Source organism: Rattus norvegicus, chromosome 1 (genome assembly GCF_021556685.1).
Source record: "Rattus norvegicus strain SHRSP/BbbUtx chromosome 1, alternate assembly SHRSP_T2T, whole genome shotgun sequence".
Lineage (NCBI taxonomy): Eukaryota > Metazoa > Chordata > Mammalia > Rodentia > Muridae > Rattus > Rattus norvegicus.
This window is the reverse complement of record NC_141534.1, coordinates 219,758,912-219,778,999: the sequence shown is the minus strand read 5'-3', so window position 1 is coordinate 219,778,999 and position 20,088 is coordinate 219,758,912. Positions and strand designations below refer to the sequence as shown.

Below are 20,088 nucleotides of genomic sequence, written 5' to 3'. Positions count from 1 at the left end.
GGAGATAGGACCCCTCCATGCAGGGTAGGCAGGTTAGAAGTCATCCAGCCCCACCCCTCATTCTGCAGATCAGTCAGCTGAGACCCAGAAAGATGCAACAATTTGCTCAGTATCCCACAGCTAGGTAGTAGCAGAGCTTGAGAAGTCAGAAGACTACTCCTTCCTGGGGAAGACAGCAAAGTACCCTCCTCAGACTCTGGGGAAGCCTGGAGTGGCCCCTCCCTAACAGCACCCCCCAGGGGCCTTAGAGTGAGTACCTAAGAAAGGAAGCCTCAGTGTTCCTAGACAGGTGGTGAGTACCTCGTGGGGCTGTCTAGGGATACCTGCGAGATCCTGGTCCAGGTGTGGCTGCGGGTGTGCCTTGTAGAGGGCAGAGAATGGAGCCCTGGAGGTGGAAACCAGGCTTGCCTGGGCCTGTGGTAGGCATACTCTTCTCCCCAGGTCAGGGCTGTTGTGAGATCACGTGAACCCGGAGCATGGCCCTGTTAGACAGCACAGGGTAGATCCCAGGGGAGTGATTTTTCCCCAGCTTGCATGTTGTTGCCAAAGAATTACACCGGAGAACTTTACATAAATGCCTGTACAAACCCGCACCCTGAGCTGGGCTGGGCGGCTGAGCAGTACTCGGCTCCATGTGGCCCTTAGAGGTTTGAGCTGATAGCCATTGGTGTTTTTAACTCCTGACTTGCCAGGCACTCAAGGATGAGACCCAGTGGGACAGATTCAGTCGCCATGAGTTGTTCTCACTCTTCCCTCTCCTGATAGGTTCAAGGCAACAAAAGGCAGCGGGAACCCAGGACCTCAACTAGCAGGGCTTGTCTGCCTCTGTCCGTTCCTTTCCACCCAAGGCCCAGGGCCACCGGAAGCCAGAGAGGCCACTGACTATGACATTATACCTCTCAAGCATTCCAAGGGCCACTGAGCTGAGGCTGCTGAGAAGCAGGGGAGGCTTGAGGTTTGGGAGATTCAGCAGGACTTCCAGAATCACAGGGGCAAGGCAGTGGTAGCCAGATGGTTTGTGTGGCTTCTCTTCTAGAGAAGAGCAGCCTGGGCCTTGACCCTGGGTATCTAGAGAGAGAAGAGGTAAAGGCATTGGTTGGCACCTGTGAGCAAAGGGTAGCATGGTCCTTTCAGGACCCCGGTGGAGAGAAGTGGCCTGGAAGGTGGAGGAAGGGTCAGCAGCTAAGATGGTAAGGACACAGAACCCACAGGGTCTCCAGATTCCTGCCATCCGGAGGTACCGCACGCCTGAGGGTAAAGTGGCCCAGGATTGTGGAGGTTTCTGGTAAATTTGCCCTGGGTGTTCACTCATGGTCTCTCCTTTCTCCTGCTGCCCTGCCACCGCCTCCCGCCTTCCTGGGCCTTGCTTGACAGGATGCCTATTCAGAAATTGCCTACCTCTTTGCTGAATTTTTCCGTGACCTCGACATAGTGCCCTCCGACATCATTGCTGGCCTGGTGCTGCTTAGGCAGCGGCAGCGAGCCAAGCGCAATGCGGTGCTGGATGAGGTAAGCACCCACCAGCTCTCCTATGGGCCCCTGCTGCAGATCCTGGGGCATCCTCTCCCCATGGCCCCCTGCTCATCACCATCCACTGTCCTAGCTGAACCCTTCTGCCAGCGATTGCACTACCTCCTGATAAGGAGAGTTGTCTGGACCGCATGTGGCTGCTTCCGTGGCTAGCCTCCGAGGATGTTCTGTTCACTGGGGCTCGATGACCAGTGCTAGCTCCATTGCTTCAGCCTCTGTCTGAAATTTGCCCTGGCCCCCTGGCCCCACCAACACACTAGCTCTGGTCTCTGTGCACAAAATCCCTTCCCTCTGGTGGCTCAGGACCATCCCTTGGGGTTTGAAGGTCTGGGTAGAATGGAGAAAACTAGAAATGCAGGGAAATGTCATTTTGGAAAACTGCTGGATATTAGAAGAGCTGCAAGCCACGTGGTTCCTTCAGACTCTGGAACTGAGCTCCCTCCTCAGCTTTACATCTGACCTCTGTCCATCTTACCGCGCCTGTTTTCCAGGCAAACAATGACATCTTGGCTTTCCTGTCTGGGATGCCAGTGACCAGAAACACCAAGTACCTCGACCTCAAGAACTCGGTAAGTGGGGCCTCTTCCTTTTTCCAGTGCCTCTCTGTACCTCCCCACAACGACATGGCATGAGGCAACCCCCACCACTCTTGCTCAACTGTCCAGGTCCTCCAGACCTCTCACATACATCATGCTGTTTCAAGCAGGACCCTGAATCTCTTAGCCAAGCCCCAAGACATTTGACCCCTGCTTCTGGAGATTACACAGTGCTTTACAGGGATGAGCTGGGGCGTTATTGCTGCTGCTGCCCTCATAATAGGCAGCGGGTGGGCTGTTGCCACCTGAAAGCCTTTTCAGCAATAGGAACTTTCCTCAAGTACCGTTAGTAGAAAGCCCATGTGTATAGGCAACGTGGGTCCCAGGGTATGAAGGAAGGCACAGCCCAGGCTGGTGCGGCCAACCTGGTGCGAGGAACCACATTGGGTATCAGGAAGTCAGCCTGGCCCTGGAGAGGCAAACTAATTTACAAGCATCCCTGCTCAATTGCCTCTCCCTGCTACCTGGAGGAAACCTGTCATCCTCAAAGCCTTCAGGACAGAAATACAACGAATGCCCTAGGCATATCTTGCACCCAGAGCTGCAGTAGGAGGAACTGACCATCCTAAGTCCAGGCCAGCAAGGTGCTAGAAGCTTGGTGCCAAGGAAGACAGGGCTGGAAAAGTTTTGGCCCTTGGGGATCTGTCTCCTTAAAGCAGACATCACTGCATTTTACCAGCTACATACATATACAGTCCAGGCCCCTAGCCAGCTGTCCGCCACTCACTCGGGCCTGGCCTGGCTGGCTCTTTGCACCCCCTGGGGGGAGGTGCAAAGTCTGCACCTGCCACCTGGCAGAGGCTACCAGCACCCCGCCTCCCTGTCCTGTCACCCAGGGTAATTGCCTCTGCAGCTACTGGCTCCTTCCTGAGTTCCTGAAGAGCAGGCAGAGGGTGCTGATTGAGGCCTACCTGTTTCACTTCACAAGATGACTAATCACCCTCCTTAACTTTTACAAGGTGACTAATTCCTTCTAAGTGCTGCAGTCCTGGTGCCCAGGGGCTGGGGACTGACTGACAGGCTTTGCTGGGACACTGCCATCCCAGCCTCTGGACAGCTCGTAGCACTGATACCAACCATCAAGGGCAGCTGATGGGCGGCAGACTCCTGGGTTTCCAACTGGCATCCTTTTCTAACATGATTGCAATCTCAGGGAGACAGCCCCCCCTCAGCCTCAGGAACCTGGGACTCTGAGTCCAACCTGAGAGGACTAATGGGCCAGAGACATTTGGTGACCGGTTTCCATGCCCAGTGTGGCTCATCTGGTTGCCCACAGACACTCCCAGCTTCAGGCCCTAAGGTTGCACAAGGCTAAGTTCCCAAGGCCTGATTGCTGAGGTGGGGGTGGGGTGGGGGCAGACTGCCACTTACACCCCATGTCCCTTCCTTCCTGGGTAAACAAGGGGTTTTCTGTCCCCAAATCATAAATTCTGGGACAAGTGATAGGATAGATCTCATGAGCGTGCTGGCCTGGGTATAGGGAGATAATTGGGCAAACATAATTAGTGTCTGGAGGGACTGCTCCTCTTTGGGGCCCCGCAGCTGTTCCCACTGGAGCAGGTAGGCAGACTCTCACCTCAGGAACTGGTGGTGGCTGAGGTAGCAGGCAGGAAGGGCAGAAGTCACCACCCTCTGCATCCTGTCTTCCAGCACGAGATGCTACGCTACAAAGAAGTCTGCTACTACATGCTCTTTGCCCTCGCTGCCTATGGCTGGCCCATGTACCTGATGAGGAAGCCCACCTGTGGCCTCTGCCAGCTGGCTCGGTCCTGCTCGTGAGTACTCAGCCAGTCCCAGCCACACTTCACAGGCTGGAGGGAGAGTGCAAGGATGAACTGGTACCCCTTCCCCTGGAGCTTTGAAACTGCTGATCCGCCCCTACCTCCTGTGTCCTCCTCTCTTCCATACTGTCACTGGGCCACTGGCTTCCTCCCTGGACTGGAATTATACAGGCAGACTTTCAGTTGCTGCCTTGGGCAAGTCAGCGCACTTCCATGAGGCTCACTTTATACATTTGTGGAATGGGATGCTAATACGTCTGTTCTTGAGATCCAATACTGCAGTGTCTGCACTGCTAGTTTTCTTTTCTTTGGGCCCTCCTCTGCCCCCTTCTGCCTACATTTCCCTTTTCTTGGCTGCTCTGCTGTGTGCTGCCTGTTTGGAGGAATGAACTTTCTTGGGAAGTAAGCCCGTTCCGTGGAGGTGTCTAGAAATGCACCAAGAAGGCACTTTGGTACAAAGTTTTGAGCAGAGGGAAAAGCCCAGACCAGATCTGACCTGTTAACTGGCTCTGCCCTCAGCCCTGCCCTTGTGGAAGAGGGGTGGGGCTCTGTGCTTTTAAGTGGGCCAGAGAAGGGCTCTGGAAGGACCCTGTCCTTCTATGGTGTCTCCATCCTCAGTCCATGACAGGAAGAAGCAGGACAGTTCCCTGGGCTCCTGTTCCAGAAAAGCCAACCTAGTGGGGAGTGCCTCTGTCCTCCATGCCTCCTCCCAGAGGTGACAGCATCCTTGCCACTCCATAGTGCCTCCACTTTGAAAAAGCTGGTGGCTTTTGGGACCTTGTTCTCACTATCCCCAGCTGATCAGAGAGGAAGGACCAGGTCACTGTGTGCTCCTCCCATCTCTGCTAAAGTCCATGTTTGTCACTTCCCCTGCATTCCTGGGACACTGAGTCTAGATGGAGAGATTCTCAAGATGAGCTCTGGGCTAGGAGCCTCTAGGTCAACCTGTTTCCCCGATTCTAGCAGGTGCTATCAGCCCACAGGACAGTGGGATCACAGAGCCATTGGCACTGGAGCTCTGAGTTTTGGATCAGTGGGAATATAAGCACCTGCCTGAGCCTATACTGCAATGGCAGAGGACAGAGTCCTCAGCTTTGGTGGGGCACAATCAGGTCTGGGACTGTTGGAAGAACGAACCTAGGGTTGGGTGGAGACAAAACCACAAAGTATGGGGATAATTGGAGACAGAGATGGCTGGGCACCGTTCTTAGCATCTGCTATCTGCCTGCTTCTTGTCACTTCCATGGACTCTCAGATCCTGAACTTTGGTTGTCTGCCACAGTGGATGATACACCACCACTTTATAAGGGCCTATTTTGTGTGGATAGTAGAGCAGGACGAGGGACATGGCCTAGGGAATGGGCTGAGGTCTAGTAGCTTTGGGAAGAAGCAGTCAGTGCTGACTCTGACAGGAGGAAGCCAAGGCTTATTTGGACCATGGTTACCGAAATAGAACATGACGTAGCAGGAAAGATTTGAACCCAAGTCCTGTCGCTCCTCTACCTCATTTGAGCCTTCTGCTCAGCTGAGGGAAGAGGGGAACTTCCTGAAGACTTGAAGGTAGGACCTTGAGATGGTGACTTCCCCAGGCACAGCTCTGGGGTGTATCCTGGGTGTTGTATTTTATGTATGGGGTAGTCCTGGACCCAAAGCTCAGGCAAGCTCAAGTCTTGGCTTCACTCTGGAGTTTCTCTGTGACGCCTCTCCCTGTTAGGAAGTCACTGTCCCACAGGTACTGCTCTGAGAAGACAAACTTCACACTGAATGTCAATTCAAGACAGCTGGCAGCTGGGTCAGACTTGCCCCTAGCTCCTGGTACCCAAACTGTTGGGTGCTGGCTCCCTCTGGTGGCCTGAGAAGCAGATGCATTTTTCTCCAACCCATCCCTGCCTCCAACCCCAGTGGAGTGAGCAGTTCAGCCCTGGCTCGTCTACCCTGGGGAGCCTCCTGTATGCCTGGCAGGCTAGGTGATTGGGGAAGCATCTGTGACTAGCACAGAGAAGACCCTGCCCTGTGTAGCACCTGACATGGCAGTACACAGATGAGGGACTCTGGGGGCAGATTGGCAGAGCACATGAATGTCATGGATGGGCATAGCTGAGTGCTAGACCAGGAGGCAGGTCAGGACTGGCCCTGTCAGAGAGGTACCTAGAGTAGGTAGGGTCACATTTGGATGGAGACTAAAGAGTATGGTGGGGGGTGTTATGTGCATAGAATCTGGTGAGGGAGGGAATTCAGGGAGAGGAAGGAAAGGTAAGAGTGGTGTAGATGAGGGGTGTGTGTGGAGTCAGATGAGGCCAAATGGGGCAGAGCCTGGCAAAGACTCAGACCTTTGTGATGAAAAGCGGAGGAAACATGGCCGTGGCTCAATGTGACTTCAAAGGGTCCCTCCCTGTGCTGAGTTGCTAGTGTGGGGACAAGGGAGAGGTCAGTCTGCAGACAGAGAGGATGGGGAAGGACAGTGGGCAGATTTGGTTTTAAATGTGAAGACAAAGCGGACTGATAGGGGGTGACTGGGAGGAGCTATGATAGTCAGGGAGCAGGCTGGGGTTCTAGGAGACCAGCTAAAGGGAGGTGCCGTATAGGAATCCGTAAGGCACCTTTGGAGGTCTGCAGTGGGTCTACTGATGTCCTAGGTAAACTTATGGAAAACACATGAAGTGGGCTGCTAGAGGGGAGGGAGGTCCAGGCTAGACCCAGGACCTTGGAAATCAAGGGCAAGCGTGGGAAGAAAGAAGAGCAGTGAGGTCTGCAGCCAAGAGGGGAGGATTCATGGTCCAGGTTGCAGCACCACGTGTTAAGGAGACTGTGATGAACTGGTTCATGGTTTGACCACTCAAAGGTCACCAGGGCTTTGCAAGGGTGATTCACGACGACAGACACGGGGGCCACTTCCAGAGAGGATGGAAAGGAAAAAAGTCACCCCAACTGGCCTGCCCTGAGTTTTCTGCCACCCCATTCCAGGTGTTGTCTCTGCCCTGCACGCCCCCGATTCGCCCCTGGGGTCACCATTGAGGAAGACAACTGTTGTGGCTGCAATGCAATTGCCATCCGCCGTCACTTCCTGGATGAGAACATGACTGCTGTAGACATCGTCTATACCTCCTGTCATGATGCGGTGAGGGGCCAGGCTGGGGTCAGAGGCCTTCTGGAGGCCACTGGGGATCCAGACCACCAAAGACACTCCTCAGGCCAGTGGAGCTAGCTAGGGTTTCCAAATCATCTCCAGCAGATAGTCCAGGGATCGTCTCCTCCATTTTGTTGCCTGAGATCCACACTGCCTCAGACTAAATGGAGAAATGGATGCCAATCCCAATCTCATTCAGTATTAGGGTCTCTAGGCCCAGCCTTAGGGGACTGGAAGAGACAAGAGGCGCTGGGAAGAGGCAGTGAGCCACCTGGACTGAGCACAGGTCTGCCTGAGGCAGAGTGGAGTGGTGCCAGGTACCACAGAATCCTCAGTGATCTCCAGAAACCCTGGCTTTGGCAGGTGTTAGGGACCCTGTAGCCCATGGGGAGTTTTGTCACTATGGTCTGGCCTCATTCTGGGGTCACTTAGGCTCATGAGCTGATACTCCTAGGTCTATGAAACTCCCTTCTACGTAGCTGTGGACCATGACAAGAAGAAGGTGGTGATCAGTATCCGGGGAACACTGTCCCCCAAGGTAAGCTGCCCATGTGTCTACTCCACAGGCTCCAGTACTTGTGGCCCTTGCCTGTTCTCCTCAAACACCCTTTACCTGCCCTTTTCTTTCCCCAAGGATGCCCTGACTGACCTGACAGGAGATGCTGAGCGTCTCCCTGTGGAGGGACACCGAGGCACCTGGTTGGGCCACAAGGTATCAACCTCAACTTGAGATTCCCTCACCTTTGCCCCCACCCCTGACAGCACCTGCGGTTAGCAGGGGGATCTTCTGTTGTCAGAGTTCAGTCAGAAGGGTGTGGTTTAGTCTGCCTGCCCACTAAGGCCTGGGGAGCTCAGGAGCTGTCCCTAGAAGCATTTGGGCAGACAGCTGGGGAGATGTCACTCCTGTTTCTATCAGGTAGACATCCCTCCAAACCTCCATTTTCTCATTTGGAAAATGCAATTGAAAATGGAGCCAAGGGGGCTGGAGAGATGGCTCAGTGGTTAAGAGCACTGACTGCTCTTCCAGAGGTTCTGAGTTCAATTCCCAGCAACCACATGGTGGCTCACAACCACCTGTAATGGGATCTGATGCCCTCTTCTAGTGTGTCTGAAGACAGCTACAGTGTTGTATAAAAAAATAAATAAATACATCTTGAAAGAAAATGGAGCCAAGGAAATACCCAAGGAATGGCCCTCACAGCCTATCCATTGAGGGATGGAAGGAGCACTGGCTGAGATCACTGGCTGTTCTGGTCCCCGAGGCTTCCCAACAGCCCCACTCTGTTCCTCCTACCCAGGGCATGGTACTCTCAGCTGAGTACATCAAGAAGAAGCTGGAGCAGGAGATGGTCCTGTCCCAGGCCTTTGGGCGAGACCTGGTGAGTTTTCTATGACATCTCTTCCTGGAGAGGAGGGTGAATGACGGCACCCCTTCCCCAAACACTAGTGCTGCCCCTCCCTCCCACATTCTCCTTCTAGCTGGCTCCACCCTGCCCCATCCTACCTCCCAGGCCCCCTTTCTCAAAGTATCCTTTCTCCATACTCTGCACCCCAGTTACCAAATGTGTACTCTGCCAGCCTTGTGGTCAGGACCACTTGTCACAAGAAAGTTCACAGACTAGTGACAAAAACAGCTACAAGTAGGGAGAAGGTTGCACCTGATCCGGGTGGCAACCTGAGTCAGCCCAGCCTCTACACCATATATTGATAACTCCTGGGGGTGCTGCCAGCCCCCCATTCCCAGGTCTCATACTATAGCTAGTGGTTAGCTTGGAGGAATAAGGACAGACAAATTATTATAACCATAATCACCAGAGTGGTCAAAGAGTGAGGGCAATGCCTAAGACAGAGGGAGATGTTTCTGGAAAATCAGGGAGGGCTTCCTTGAGGAGGGAACTTACCTAAGCAAGGCTTTAGCAGATAAGTAGGAGTTTGTGAAAACAGTCTCACTAAGCCTTTGCTCTGTAAGGACCTAGCTTGACTCTCCCTCAGCCCTAGCATCCATGCTGGACAGCATGATCCCAAGACTGAGAAGACCTCTCATCCTCCCATTGTCAATTGGGAAATTGAGGCAGGGCTCTCAGGCATCTCTTGGTCCCCAGGGCCGTGGAACCAAACACTATGGCCTGATTGTGGTAGGCCACTCCTTGGGAGCAGGCACAGCCGCCATTCTCTCCTTCCTCCTGCGCCCTCAGTACCCGACCCTCAAGTGCTTCGCCTACTCCCCTCCAGGAGGCCTGCTGAGGTAAGCAGCTTGGGGCCTCAGAGCTGGCTGGAGCAACCAGGACCCTTGAGAGTCAAGGGCTGACTTGGGCTGGCCAGGACTGGGAACTGGTGGCATAGGGCAGCACTGCGATAGTAGGATGGTGCTTTTAACATCACCCCCCTCCCCAAGTCTTATGGTAAAACACAGGCAGAAAAGGCAGAAATTGCATCACAGCCTGGCACTACGTGCTCCTGGAAAACCGAGACCCAGTGCAGAGTCGGGCCGCTCCTACCAAGGCCCTGCTCTAGGCTGAGCCCCTCCCCTTGACTTCTCTTGTAGTGAGGATGCCATGGAGTACTCCAAAGAGTTTGTGACTGCTGTGGTTCTGGGCAAAGACCTTGTTCCCAGGTAAGTTCATCCTCTTGCTGCAGTCTCTTAGCAAGGCCTCACCTCACTCCTCAGCACTCACAGCCCTCAGCTCCCTCACCTTCTTCCTAAGGACTCTAGTGCCCCCTTCCCATTCTTGGTGCAGGCACCATACCTTCCTGAGTGGCCTCTCTGACCTGCACACTTCCTCTACATCATGACCCCAGGTGGACTTGTCATCTTTTCCCCGGGGCCCAGGTGCCCCCACTGCCCCTCTCCTCGTCCATGACTGGTCCTGGCTGATGCTCATCCCCTTCCACAGGATCGGCCTTTCCCAGCTCGAAGGTTTCCGCCGGCAGCTTCTGGATGTCCTGCAGCGAAGCACCAAGCCCAAAGTGAGCTCCCACTAGCTCCCTGACCACTGGGAAGTCCTGGCTGTCCCTCTTGTTGTTCCCCACTCATCAGGGACAAAGGGCAAGAGGCCACAGCTGTGCTATAGGTGATTCGTGCTATCAGACCCAAGCTCAACCCATCCAGTTCTTGCCATTGTGAGGAGACTGAGATGGTGACTGGTGTGGAAGGAGCTTTGCTCTAAGCTATGCTGGTGTCATAACTGAAATTCAGGTGCTTCTCCCACACGTAGCTGGTGTGAGAAGGGCAGTCCCTGAGGCATGGAGCTTTGAGCTGCAGAAAGACCTGTTGAGGTTGCCCAGACCTGTGGAAGTCTGCTGCCCCATGCAGAGGGTTTGGCTTAGTTTGTTCTGCTATTCTGCTGGCGCTAGGAGAGAGCCAGTCTGTTCTAACATGCAGCAGGTCTTGGAGAATCCCGAGGAGCCCTTTCTATGCAGAGACCTTCACTGCCAGGCAGGTGGGGTCGGGTGGGACAAAGTTTTTTTTTTAAGATTTATTTTATGTATATGAGTACACTGTAGCTGTCTTCAGACACACCAGAAGAGGGCATCGAATCCTATTACAGATGGTTGTGAACCACCATGTGGTTGCTGGGAATTGAACTCAGGACCTTTGGAAGAGCAGTCAGTGCTCTTAACCACTGAGCCATCCCTCCAGCCCAGGGACAAAGTTTTATGGCCAAGCATCATGGAGTAGGCCAAACGTAGGAGGTCCTTTTCAATCAGTGGGTGCTGCTTGAGACATCTCCCCAACCCTAGGTGGGTCTTCACCCTCCTTCTGCTGCCCATATGCAGTCTTCATAGCCTTGGTGCCTGTGACCCTCTGGCAGAAAGGACCCTGGGGTCAACATAGCTTTATGAGACTGCCTCCCTGAAAACCTAGTCCTTAGAAACAGTGTTTGCTTCTCAGAGGGCCAGGCCCGGGCATATCACCTGAAGGTCCAGCTGGGTCATACTAAGCCTGCCTCACCTCTGCATTGCACAGTGACCTAGAACAGATCCCTCCCCTCACCAGGTGTGTATCCTACCCACTAGATGAGGGTTTGGCTAGTCTTCCAAGCCCTTGCCAGCTCTGAAATGCAACAAATCTGTGTCACCTGTTCTTGGCACCGTAGTGGCCACCTGCCCACAGTACACCTCAGCCACTACCTCTTCAGGTGGGCACATATCTTTAATGCTCCAGCTACTGCCCCCACCACCACCCCTCTCCTCTCACCTGTTGAGCCCTTCCTTGCAAGCACCCCTGCTTCTACCCAGAGCTGCTCAGCTCTGTCCCCATCTCCATGGTCCCATACAGTGGCGGATCATCGTGGGGGCCACCAAGTGTATCCCCAAGTCGGAGCTGCCTGAGGATCAGGTGGAAGTGACTGCCTTGGCCAGCACACGGCTCTGGACACACCCCAGTGATCTGACCATCGCCCTTTCAGCCAGCACCCCACTCTACCCACCTGGCCGTATCATCCATGTGGTCCATAACCACCCTGCTGAACAGTGCTGGTAGGTGCTGATGAAGGTCTGGGCCTAGGCTGCAGAAATCCTATTCTGAGAGCATCTGGGAGTAGATGACCTGTAGGTGTGGGTTCAGGGAAGGGGCTGCTGAGAGCTGGACTAGCCTCTGCTCAGTTAGCCACTCACAACTGGGGCAGAGATGGAGGCAACAGTGCAGGACACCCCCCCCAGAGAAATTCCCCCAGCTTCTAGCCATGGAAAGGGAACCAAACACTTGGTCCACATCCATCTCCAGGAGGAATGTAGGATTCTGTGTCTCCCCAAAGGAAGCAGCACTGTCTGCTCTGTACAGGGCCAGACCCAGGTATTCATCAGATTCAGAATCAGGGACCTGACCCAAAGGCAGCCAAGCCTGGCAGGTTCAGCTGGGTCAAACTGAGGTGTGTTCCACTTCTGACTTGCACCTACTGTCAGCCCTTCACCGGTGTCTCCCAAGGCTGCAGACATCCTATTCTGGGAGCATCTGGGACTAGATGACCTGTAGCAACCACCTGGCTCTGGGCCAGCTCATACCTCAGTGTCCCTGGGTTAATTGGCAGACACATGTGGCCAAGAAGGGAACCAAGGCAAGAACAAGAACAGTGTGCCAGTAGGTTGACCCCTCTGGCTTCATACTCTTAGAGTCTTGGGCCCTGGGCTCTCTTTCTCTCTCTCTCTCTTTTTTTTTTCTTTTTTTCGGAGCTGGGGACCGAACCCAGGGCCTTGTGCTCGCTAGGCAAGCGTTCTACTGCTGAGCTAAATCCCCAACCCCTGGGCTCTCTTTCTTATCACAGACTGTCCCTCCTGACAGAAATCTGGGGAGCTGAGCTCTACCAGGGATAGCAGAGGTAGCCTAGACCAAGAGCAGATGGGAGACCTTATAGGGACTGCAGCTGAGGCTCCAGGTAGGCCTTTCACAGGCTGTGGGCAAAGTAGCCAGGCCTGGTAACACACACCTGCTGCCTAGAGTAAACAGGGGGCCTCCAAATCCAGCCTGTCGATCCCTAAGCAAGTGCACAGAGCTGAGCCTCCTGACCCCTTTCTTCCTTACCCATGTCCTAGCTGCTGTGAACAGGAAGAGCCCACATACTTTGCCATCTGGGGTGACAACAAAGCCTTTAATGAGGTGATCATCTCACCAGCCATGCTCCATGAGCACCTGCCCTACGTGGTCATGGAGGGGCTCAATAAGGTGAGTGCAGGCAGGGCCAGTGGGTGCCCTCAGATTGAGTCCTTGGATCCCTTCTGAAAGACAGGGGCCTCAGACTCAGATGCTAGCCAGCCCAACCACAGTTCCCAGTTGGCCCTGGTAGTAAGAAAGACCTGCAGTCTTTCCACACTCCACGTTACCCCACGATAGAAAGGAGGGAATTTAGAAGATTCCTAGGGGCCTATATCTAAGAAAGACTGAAATGAGAGGTTCTAAAGGCCAGCTGGCCATTACCAGATGTATAGTCAAGTGGGGACAGCATCTACCTTCATGGGTGCCTGAAGGATTGAAGAGGAAAGTGCTCCAACTTGGCTTCTCTAAAGACAAGCATCCCATAGAAAGTGCCTGGCCTTCCATGAGGTAGCAAGGGGACCCACTGAACCATCAGACTGGTTTGGGAAGCCACAGGGCTGGGCTGGCCACCCCCTCTACCACCAGGCCCTGTATCCTGTTTGCAGGTGCTGGAGAATTACAACAAGGGAAAGACAGCGCTGCTCTCTGCTGCAAAGGTCATGGTGAGCCCCACTGAGGTAGACCTCACTCCTGAGCTCATCTTCCAGCAACAGCCGCTGCCCACGGGGCCACCTCTGCCCACTGGGCTGGCTCTGGAGCTGCCTGCCACAGAGCATCGCAACAGCAGTGTCAGGTGCGCCCTGCGTCCCCACTGCGCCCCAAGGGAGTTCAGGGTCTGCATAGCTGTGTATGCGTACATCCATGTGTTCTCTGTACCTCTTGGGCCCATGCCTATTCCCAAAACTGTGTCCATGTGCTCAGCGCAGAAGCCAATCTCTACTCAGGACCTCACTCTGCTGCTGCTGCCTCTCACCTTGCAATCAGTGGCTCAGAATTTCCCAAGTACGATAGGAGGTTTCAAAGCATACACAGACCTACGAATACCAGACCCAAACACCAATTTTCCCATTCCCACTTAGTCCAAACAGATATATACCCAGGCGTTTACACACTGTGCCTATATTTAGAGTTTATAACACGCTTTACTAGTAAGTACGCAAAATACTCCACATAGGACACACACTGAGGCAGGCAGAACACACTGGCTATGGGCACATGCAGACAGGTAGACGTGTAAACGCATTGGCTATTCCTGTGCCAGACCCACAGCACTCAGGTACATGTGGTCCAGCTGCACACAGGTACCAAGGCACACAATGTACTCACAGATGTGTACACACATTATCACAGGTTCTGGAGTGGAGGCTTCTCCAGGGGAAGGTTGTCCTGACTTGCTAGGACCCTGACTCCCAGGCCCTGCATCCAGCTGCTGAGAAGTAGGAGTTGGTGTCACTACTTGGTAGAGGACGCCCGCACATTTCTCGTGTTTCTGTGGTGGCTACATGTCTCCATGAAGAGCCCAGTGTCTGTCCCTGACATTGTTCATGAGGCAACCACCCATTTCCCAAATGCCCCTCCTTCCCAACAGATCAAGAAGCTCCAGAGTTTGCTGCCAGTGTCCAGCAGGGGACTGTGATGTAGGAGATGTAGGGCCTGCGGTGAGCAAGGGATGGACGAGGCACTGGAAGGTGCTGGCCTGACAGTTAGTGGCAGAATCTCTCCTCTCCCTCCCTGTTCTCTTTCTTTCCCTGTCTCTCTGTCCTTCCCTCTGTCTCCCATTCACTGTGGCCTCCTGACTGAGCCAGAGCATCCAATCTCTTGATGCCTAAATCTTCTGTTAATGCCATGATAGGTATGGATGTATAGGACCCAGAGTCCTCTAGAGATCTTAATGCTTTTGGTGGGGTTTTAAGCCTTTCAGAGACTCCGTATCTGTCCACCTAGCTTCTGCCTTTTGTTTTCTACCTTAGCTTATGAGTTGGTTTTATTTTATTATATTTTAGATTTATTTTTATTATTTATCTGTGTGCATGTGTCTATGTATCTGTGTGTGTGTGTGTGTGTGTGTGTGTATGTGCGCACGCACATGTGCATGCACACGCACACATTCATGGAGGCCAGAAAAGGGCATTGAATCCCCTGGCACTAGAGTTACTGGGGTTGTGAGCTGCCTGACGTGGATGGTAGAGTCTGAACTCATGTACCCAGGCCTGAGCAGGAAGCACTCATAACTCTGGGCCATATCTCCAACCCTTATTTTTGTGTATTTTTAAATTTCTTTTAATGTGTATGGTGTTTTGCCTGCATGTATGCCTGTGCTTCTTGTGCCTGGTACCCTTGGAAGTCAGAAGAGGGTGTTGGCTCTCCTGGAACTGGAGCTACAGATGGTCGTGAGCCACCATGTCAGAGCTGGCAATAGAGCTCAGGTCCTCTGGAAGAGCAACCAGAGCTTTTTACAGCAATGAGTCATCTCTCCAGACTCTGAGCTAGTTTTCAAATCAAGATTCCCTGCCCCAAACTATTCAGCAGTTCTGTCTTTGTCCCCTCTTCCTTCTAGCCTGGGAAGTAGGGAAGTCTCATCTGCGGTTTGATTCTTACCCTTCTTTTACGCTCGTTCTGTAGGAGCAAGTCTCAGTCTGAGATGAGTCTAGAGGGCTTCTCTGAAGGACGGCTGCTGTCCCCAGTGGCTGCTGCCTCAGCAGCCCGGCAAGACCCTGTAGAGCTGTTGCTGCTGTCCACCCAGGAACGACTGGCCGCGGAGCTGCAGTCCCGGCGGGCACCACTGGCCACTATGGAGAGCCTCTCAGACACTGAGTCACTGTACAGCTTCGACTCACGCCGTTCCTCAGGCTTCCGCAGCATCAGAGGCTCACCCAGCCTCCATGCAGTACTGGAGCGTGATGAGGGCCACCTGTTTTACATCGACCCAGCCATTCCAGAGGAGAACCCATCCCTCAGCTCCCGCACAGAGCTGCTGGCAGCTGACAGTCTGTCCAAGCACTCGCAGGACACCCAACCCCTGGAGGCAGCACTAGGCAGCGGGGGTGTGACTCCTGAGCGACCACCAAGTGCAGCCAATGACGAGGAGGAGGCAGCCGGTGGCAGTGAGGGTGGTGGGGTGGCCCCACGAGGAGAGCTGGCACTGCACAATGGGCGCCTGGGGGATTCGCCCAGCCCTCAGGTGCTAGAATTCGCTGAGTTCATTGACAGCCTCTTCAACCTGGACAGCAAGAGCAGCTCCTTCCAGGACCTGTACTGCATGATGGTGCCTGAGAGCCCCACTAGTGACTACACAGAGGGCCCCAAGTCCCCCAGCCAACAGGAAATCTTGCTTCGGGCTCAGTTTGAGCCCAATCTGGTACCCAAGCCCCCCAGGCTCTTTGCAGGATCTGCCGAACCCTCCTCTGGCATCTCACTCTCACCCTCCTTCCCACTCAGCTCCTCAGGGGAGCTCATGGACCTGACACCCACGGGCCTCAGCAGCCAGGAGTGTCTGGCCACAGACAAGATCCGGACTTCCACCCCCACAGGCCATGGGGCCAGCCCTACCAAGCAGGATGACCTGGTCATCTCAGCACGCTAGCACTTGGCAGTGGTCGTCAGCTCCTCCCCAACCAGAACTCAAGGCCCTGTGGGTACCTAATGGCTGCTCAGGGCCCAGTAGCTGTGGGGAGAGGCTCCCAGAGGCCAAATGGTCTCAGGCCCTGAAGCACTGCTGCTGAGCAGGGGGTCCACATCCCTACCTCAGCCTAGGACCCCCAGAACCAAGATGTCTGGGAAAAGCGGGGGTAGTTTCGGTAACAGGGAGGAGATTTCAGGTTGGATGGTCAGTCCTCAGCCCTCTCGGCCTGACTCCTCTGTGTGGGCAGCATGGTATCTCTGTTCTGGTATGGCACTAGGCAAGCTAGCTTCCTGTCACTGCTACTCTCCTGGAACCGTGGCAGAATGCAGCCCCCACCCCCACATGTCCTCACATGTAGTTCAAGTTGGCACCTTGCCCTGGCCACTCTCCCCCAGATCTGGTGCCTGCAGGCCAGCCCCCTGGGGTAATCCCCACCAAGGTGGTCCGCAGTGCTGGGTATGTTTACAGAATCTGCTGGGCTTGGCTCAGGTTGTATCCTGAGCTCATAAGCCCCAACTCCCAATCATGTGTTTAGTTATCCCCTCTGAGTGGGACCTGAGGACCAGAGGAGCCCTGAAGGGAGGTGGGGTCAGGGATGCCGCTTCTTTGCCTGGTGCCCCTTATCTTCATGGGTCCTGGCCACTGGGCCTGCCTGCCTACCTGCCACTTCCTGGCTTCCTGGCTCACCTTCTACTCCCAGGACTCTGACCATTCAAAGGGTGGTGGACACTCCTGTGACATCACCCCTGGCTGCAGAGTCAGGGCCCTGGGAGGAAAGAAGGCATCCAAAGCCCTGTCTCCTTGGTGTCCTGCCTGACCCCTTCTAACCCCCCACCATGCCTAGGCAGCTCTGGGCCCTGGGGTCTGAAACCAAACACGCCTCTGCCCACTTGCTCTCCTGGCTGCCTCACTCCTTTCTGGGTCTGGGCTCCAACTCCCCACTGTGTCCTGCCCATAAGAAGAGGGGCCAAGAGTAGGGTATTCTGGGACCTGGCTGGAAACCCCTGCCCACTGCCAAGGGGAGGGGTCCGGGACTCAGGGGCTGTCCCAGGTTAGCCTGAGGCCTTCATAGGTTTTCCTATGCTTTGGAGAAGCAGTTCAGGAGGTAGGAGCCCAGCCCTTTCCCCAGGCTGGGGGGAGGGGGAGGTTGTGCATGGTAGTGTCAGGTGTGTGTGTGCATGTGCATGAATGTGCACCACTCCTGAGGAAAGGGGCTGCAGAGGGCTGCCTGCCTCCTGCTCCTCCTAACCTGACAAGAATATAGCCTGTGAAGTGAAGACTTGGGACAAGCCAGTCACTGGGGTGTGCAGGCAAGCAACTGCCCACCCTTGTGCCCTTGTCTCCTTGGAAGCATGGTCCCTTCCACTCCAGCCCCACTCCCAACCTCTCTGAGCTGCCTAGGTTCCCCTGACCACCTCATGATCACTGGTATCCGGGCCTGAGTCCTGACTCTTAACCCCCACAGCTGGGGTGGCCTGGATAGCTATCCACCCTAACAGATGAGGCCAGAGACCTGGGAGCTGGGCCTCCCCTTACTCTGTGACTCCCCCATCCCCAACTGACTCCTGGTCACCCTGTCCCCTGCCAAGGCAGTGCCTCAGCCTAGCACAGAAATACAATTAAAAAAAAATCACTGGTTCTTAGAACTCAAATATTAGACAAAAATCTTAAATCAGAGGAATAACCCAGCAAGTACCCCAGCTGGCACAAGGAGAGTTGTGGGTCTGGCCTTTTAACTCTTTTTCTCTGTCAGGGTAGGTCTGGGGGGGTCCCTCTGGGGTGTGCCCCTATGCCCAGGACTGAGCCATCAGGGACATCCCCCCACCCCCAAGGCTGCAGCCATACTGTGTTACAGGCTTGGGGCTGGGGCAGGCTTGGACTCAGCCCTAGACATGAAGGGCCAGCCCACCCCTCCCTGTTCCCTCCCTGATGCACGTTCCCTTCACTCCATGCCACCTCTGGGGGGGTCTGAGCCACCCCCTTCATCCCAGTTCAGATTGATCCCCCACACTGTCCCCCAGACCCGCAGCACAAGCTCTCCCAGCCGTGTGCTGGCCTGTCCTCCCAGGGATCTGGGTGACTTCCATATGCAACTAGTAGTGAACAGCCAGCCCCCCATGCACCCTCTGCACTCCACGTGCCATTCTCCCACGACCTTTTTGTACCTAATGTATGAAAGATCCACACTAATATCGCTGTAAAGAGAAGAGACAAATTAATATAGCTTATTCTATGAATATATCTGTATATAAAGTTTTCTGTATATTGTATAGAGCTGTGTATAAACTGAATGTAGAAGCACGCCTCTGTCTCCTGTGGTCTCTCTCCCTCAGCTGGGGTGGAGGCAGCAGGGTAAGGGAGTGTGCACCTCTGCGACCATTCCTAGACAAGCCAAAGGGAAAACTTGAGGATCAGTCTTTCGTGTTCCCAAAGTTTTGTTAACATGTAAGTGCTAGGCCAGCAAGATGGCTTAGCAGGTAAGTCAAGGCACTCGTCATTAAGCTGGACCACCTGAGATCGATTCCCAGAAGTCACATGGTAGGTGAGAAGTGACTCCCAGGGAACTGTCCGCATGCTTGTCACATGCACCACCTCCCCGCAAATAAGTGCACAAACACAATACAAACTTAAAAACCAGACACAGGCGATATTCACTAAGTTAGGGAGGGCCCTGTGCTTTTCACTGGTGTCCTGCCATGTCAGTATCCAGGCCCAGGACAGCACTGAGTTCTATCAAGTGAGCAGAAGTCCCCACGTGTGTGAGAGCAGACACTCGTGGAGCCCTGCCCGTGTGAGATGTTTTGGGGAAGGGTTTGTGCCCTTGAAGCATGTAGTCCCTTTGCCCTACTAGACTCTGGGACTCAAAAGCAGGTAGCCTGCCCCAGATGCAATTGGACAGCAATTGGAATACCAGGCTCCATCATGTCCACCCACCCTCTGCCTCCCACCCCATGCTGTGAGCTAGGGCGGGAATGGGGATTCCAGGGAGGTAGCATGGAAGTGTGAAGCCACCAGCTCTATTAAGGATGTCTCTGGGGGACTATAAACATCTGGGCAGCCACAGAGACCTCTGCCCTGAGCACTGGGGCTGGGAAATGGCAGGAGAGGGTAGACAGGAAGTGCTGAGCATCCGGCAAGCCTCTGGCCCAGGATCTTCCGCACAGCAGGGGGCACTGTTTCTCCAACTAGTCCCACTCTGGCCTGCAGAGCCTGGTGTCGATGCCCAGCCAAGCCTTGCCGTGAGCTCCTTCCCACTCAGACTGCCCCAAGTCTAGTATCAGTCCACGTGATGAAGGGCTAGCACTCTTGACCTTGATGCCCCCGCCCCAAGCCCCAACCTCTGAATAGCAGAGGAAACAGCCCGCTCTGGATTATACCAGAGGTACAGACAGATGTAGGACCAAATCCAGAGATTTTTCCTCCTAGCCTGCTACCCTCACCTAATAGTGGTGTCCCCTCTTACTAGTCTGTAAATGGTCCTGGCCGTAATGGAGAAGCAGAGCAAATGACCAGAGAGATACTGTGGCTTGCCTAGAGTCACAGAGCTGATGAGTGTCTCCACAGATGACAAAATCTGGTACAAAAGCCTCCTTTAGGCTCCTTTAGCAGCCCAGCACCTCCCTGCTGTGCGGTAGGCCCACCTGTGCCTGGACCCCAACTTCATCATAGCGTCTAAGCCTCTTCCTTCACCTGAGTCTTTCGACACCAGAGGCCCTGGGTATGACTGTTGTTTTGGTCTGTGGCCTAGTGGAATAGGGGTGTTGGCAGGGCCTGAGTTCCCTGAGTTGGACCAGTTTCCTTGAGATTAAAAGGGCCCTGCATTCTGCCTGGTCTAACTAACCCCTGGGCTACGCTGGATTTTAAAGAAGTGTTTATTCATCATCCTGATAATGGCAGAC

The 20,088-nt window shown here is 54.3% G+C and overlaps 1 protein-coding gene across 2 annotated transcripts in view; it reads left to right on the top strand.

Moving 5' to 3' along the window:
* The window catches only part of Dagla (diacylglycerol lipase, alpha), a 56,672-nt gene extending 38,182 nt beyond the window's left edge, over nt 1-18,490 (top strand). The window contains exons 7-20 of one of the 2 annotated variants that reach the window (XM_087563570.1): nt 1,375-1,509; nt 2,022-2,099; nt 3,777-3,901; nt 6,872-7,025; nt 7,489-7,572; nt 7,669-7,746; nt 8,333-8,413; nt 9,137-9,279; nt 9,580-9,648; nt 9,929-10,001; nt 11,314-11,513; nt 12,567-12,696; nt 13,173-13,360; nt 15,190-18,490. In XM_087563570.1, the coding sequence (XP_087419696.1) occupies nt 1,375-1,509; nt 2,022-2,099; nt 3,777-3,901; nt 6,872-7,025; nt 7,489-7,572; nt 7,669-7,746; nt 8,333-8,413; nt 9,137-9,279; nt 9,580-9,648; nt 9,929-10,001; nt 11,314-11,513; nt 12,567-12,696; nt 13,173-13,360; nt 15,190-16,150 (2,499 nt within the window). In that variant the 3' untranslated portion in view covers nt 16,151-18,490. 2 annotated transcript variants of the gene reach the window in all.
* The last annotated feature ends 1,598 nt before the right edge of the window (nt 18,491-20,088 follow it).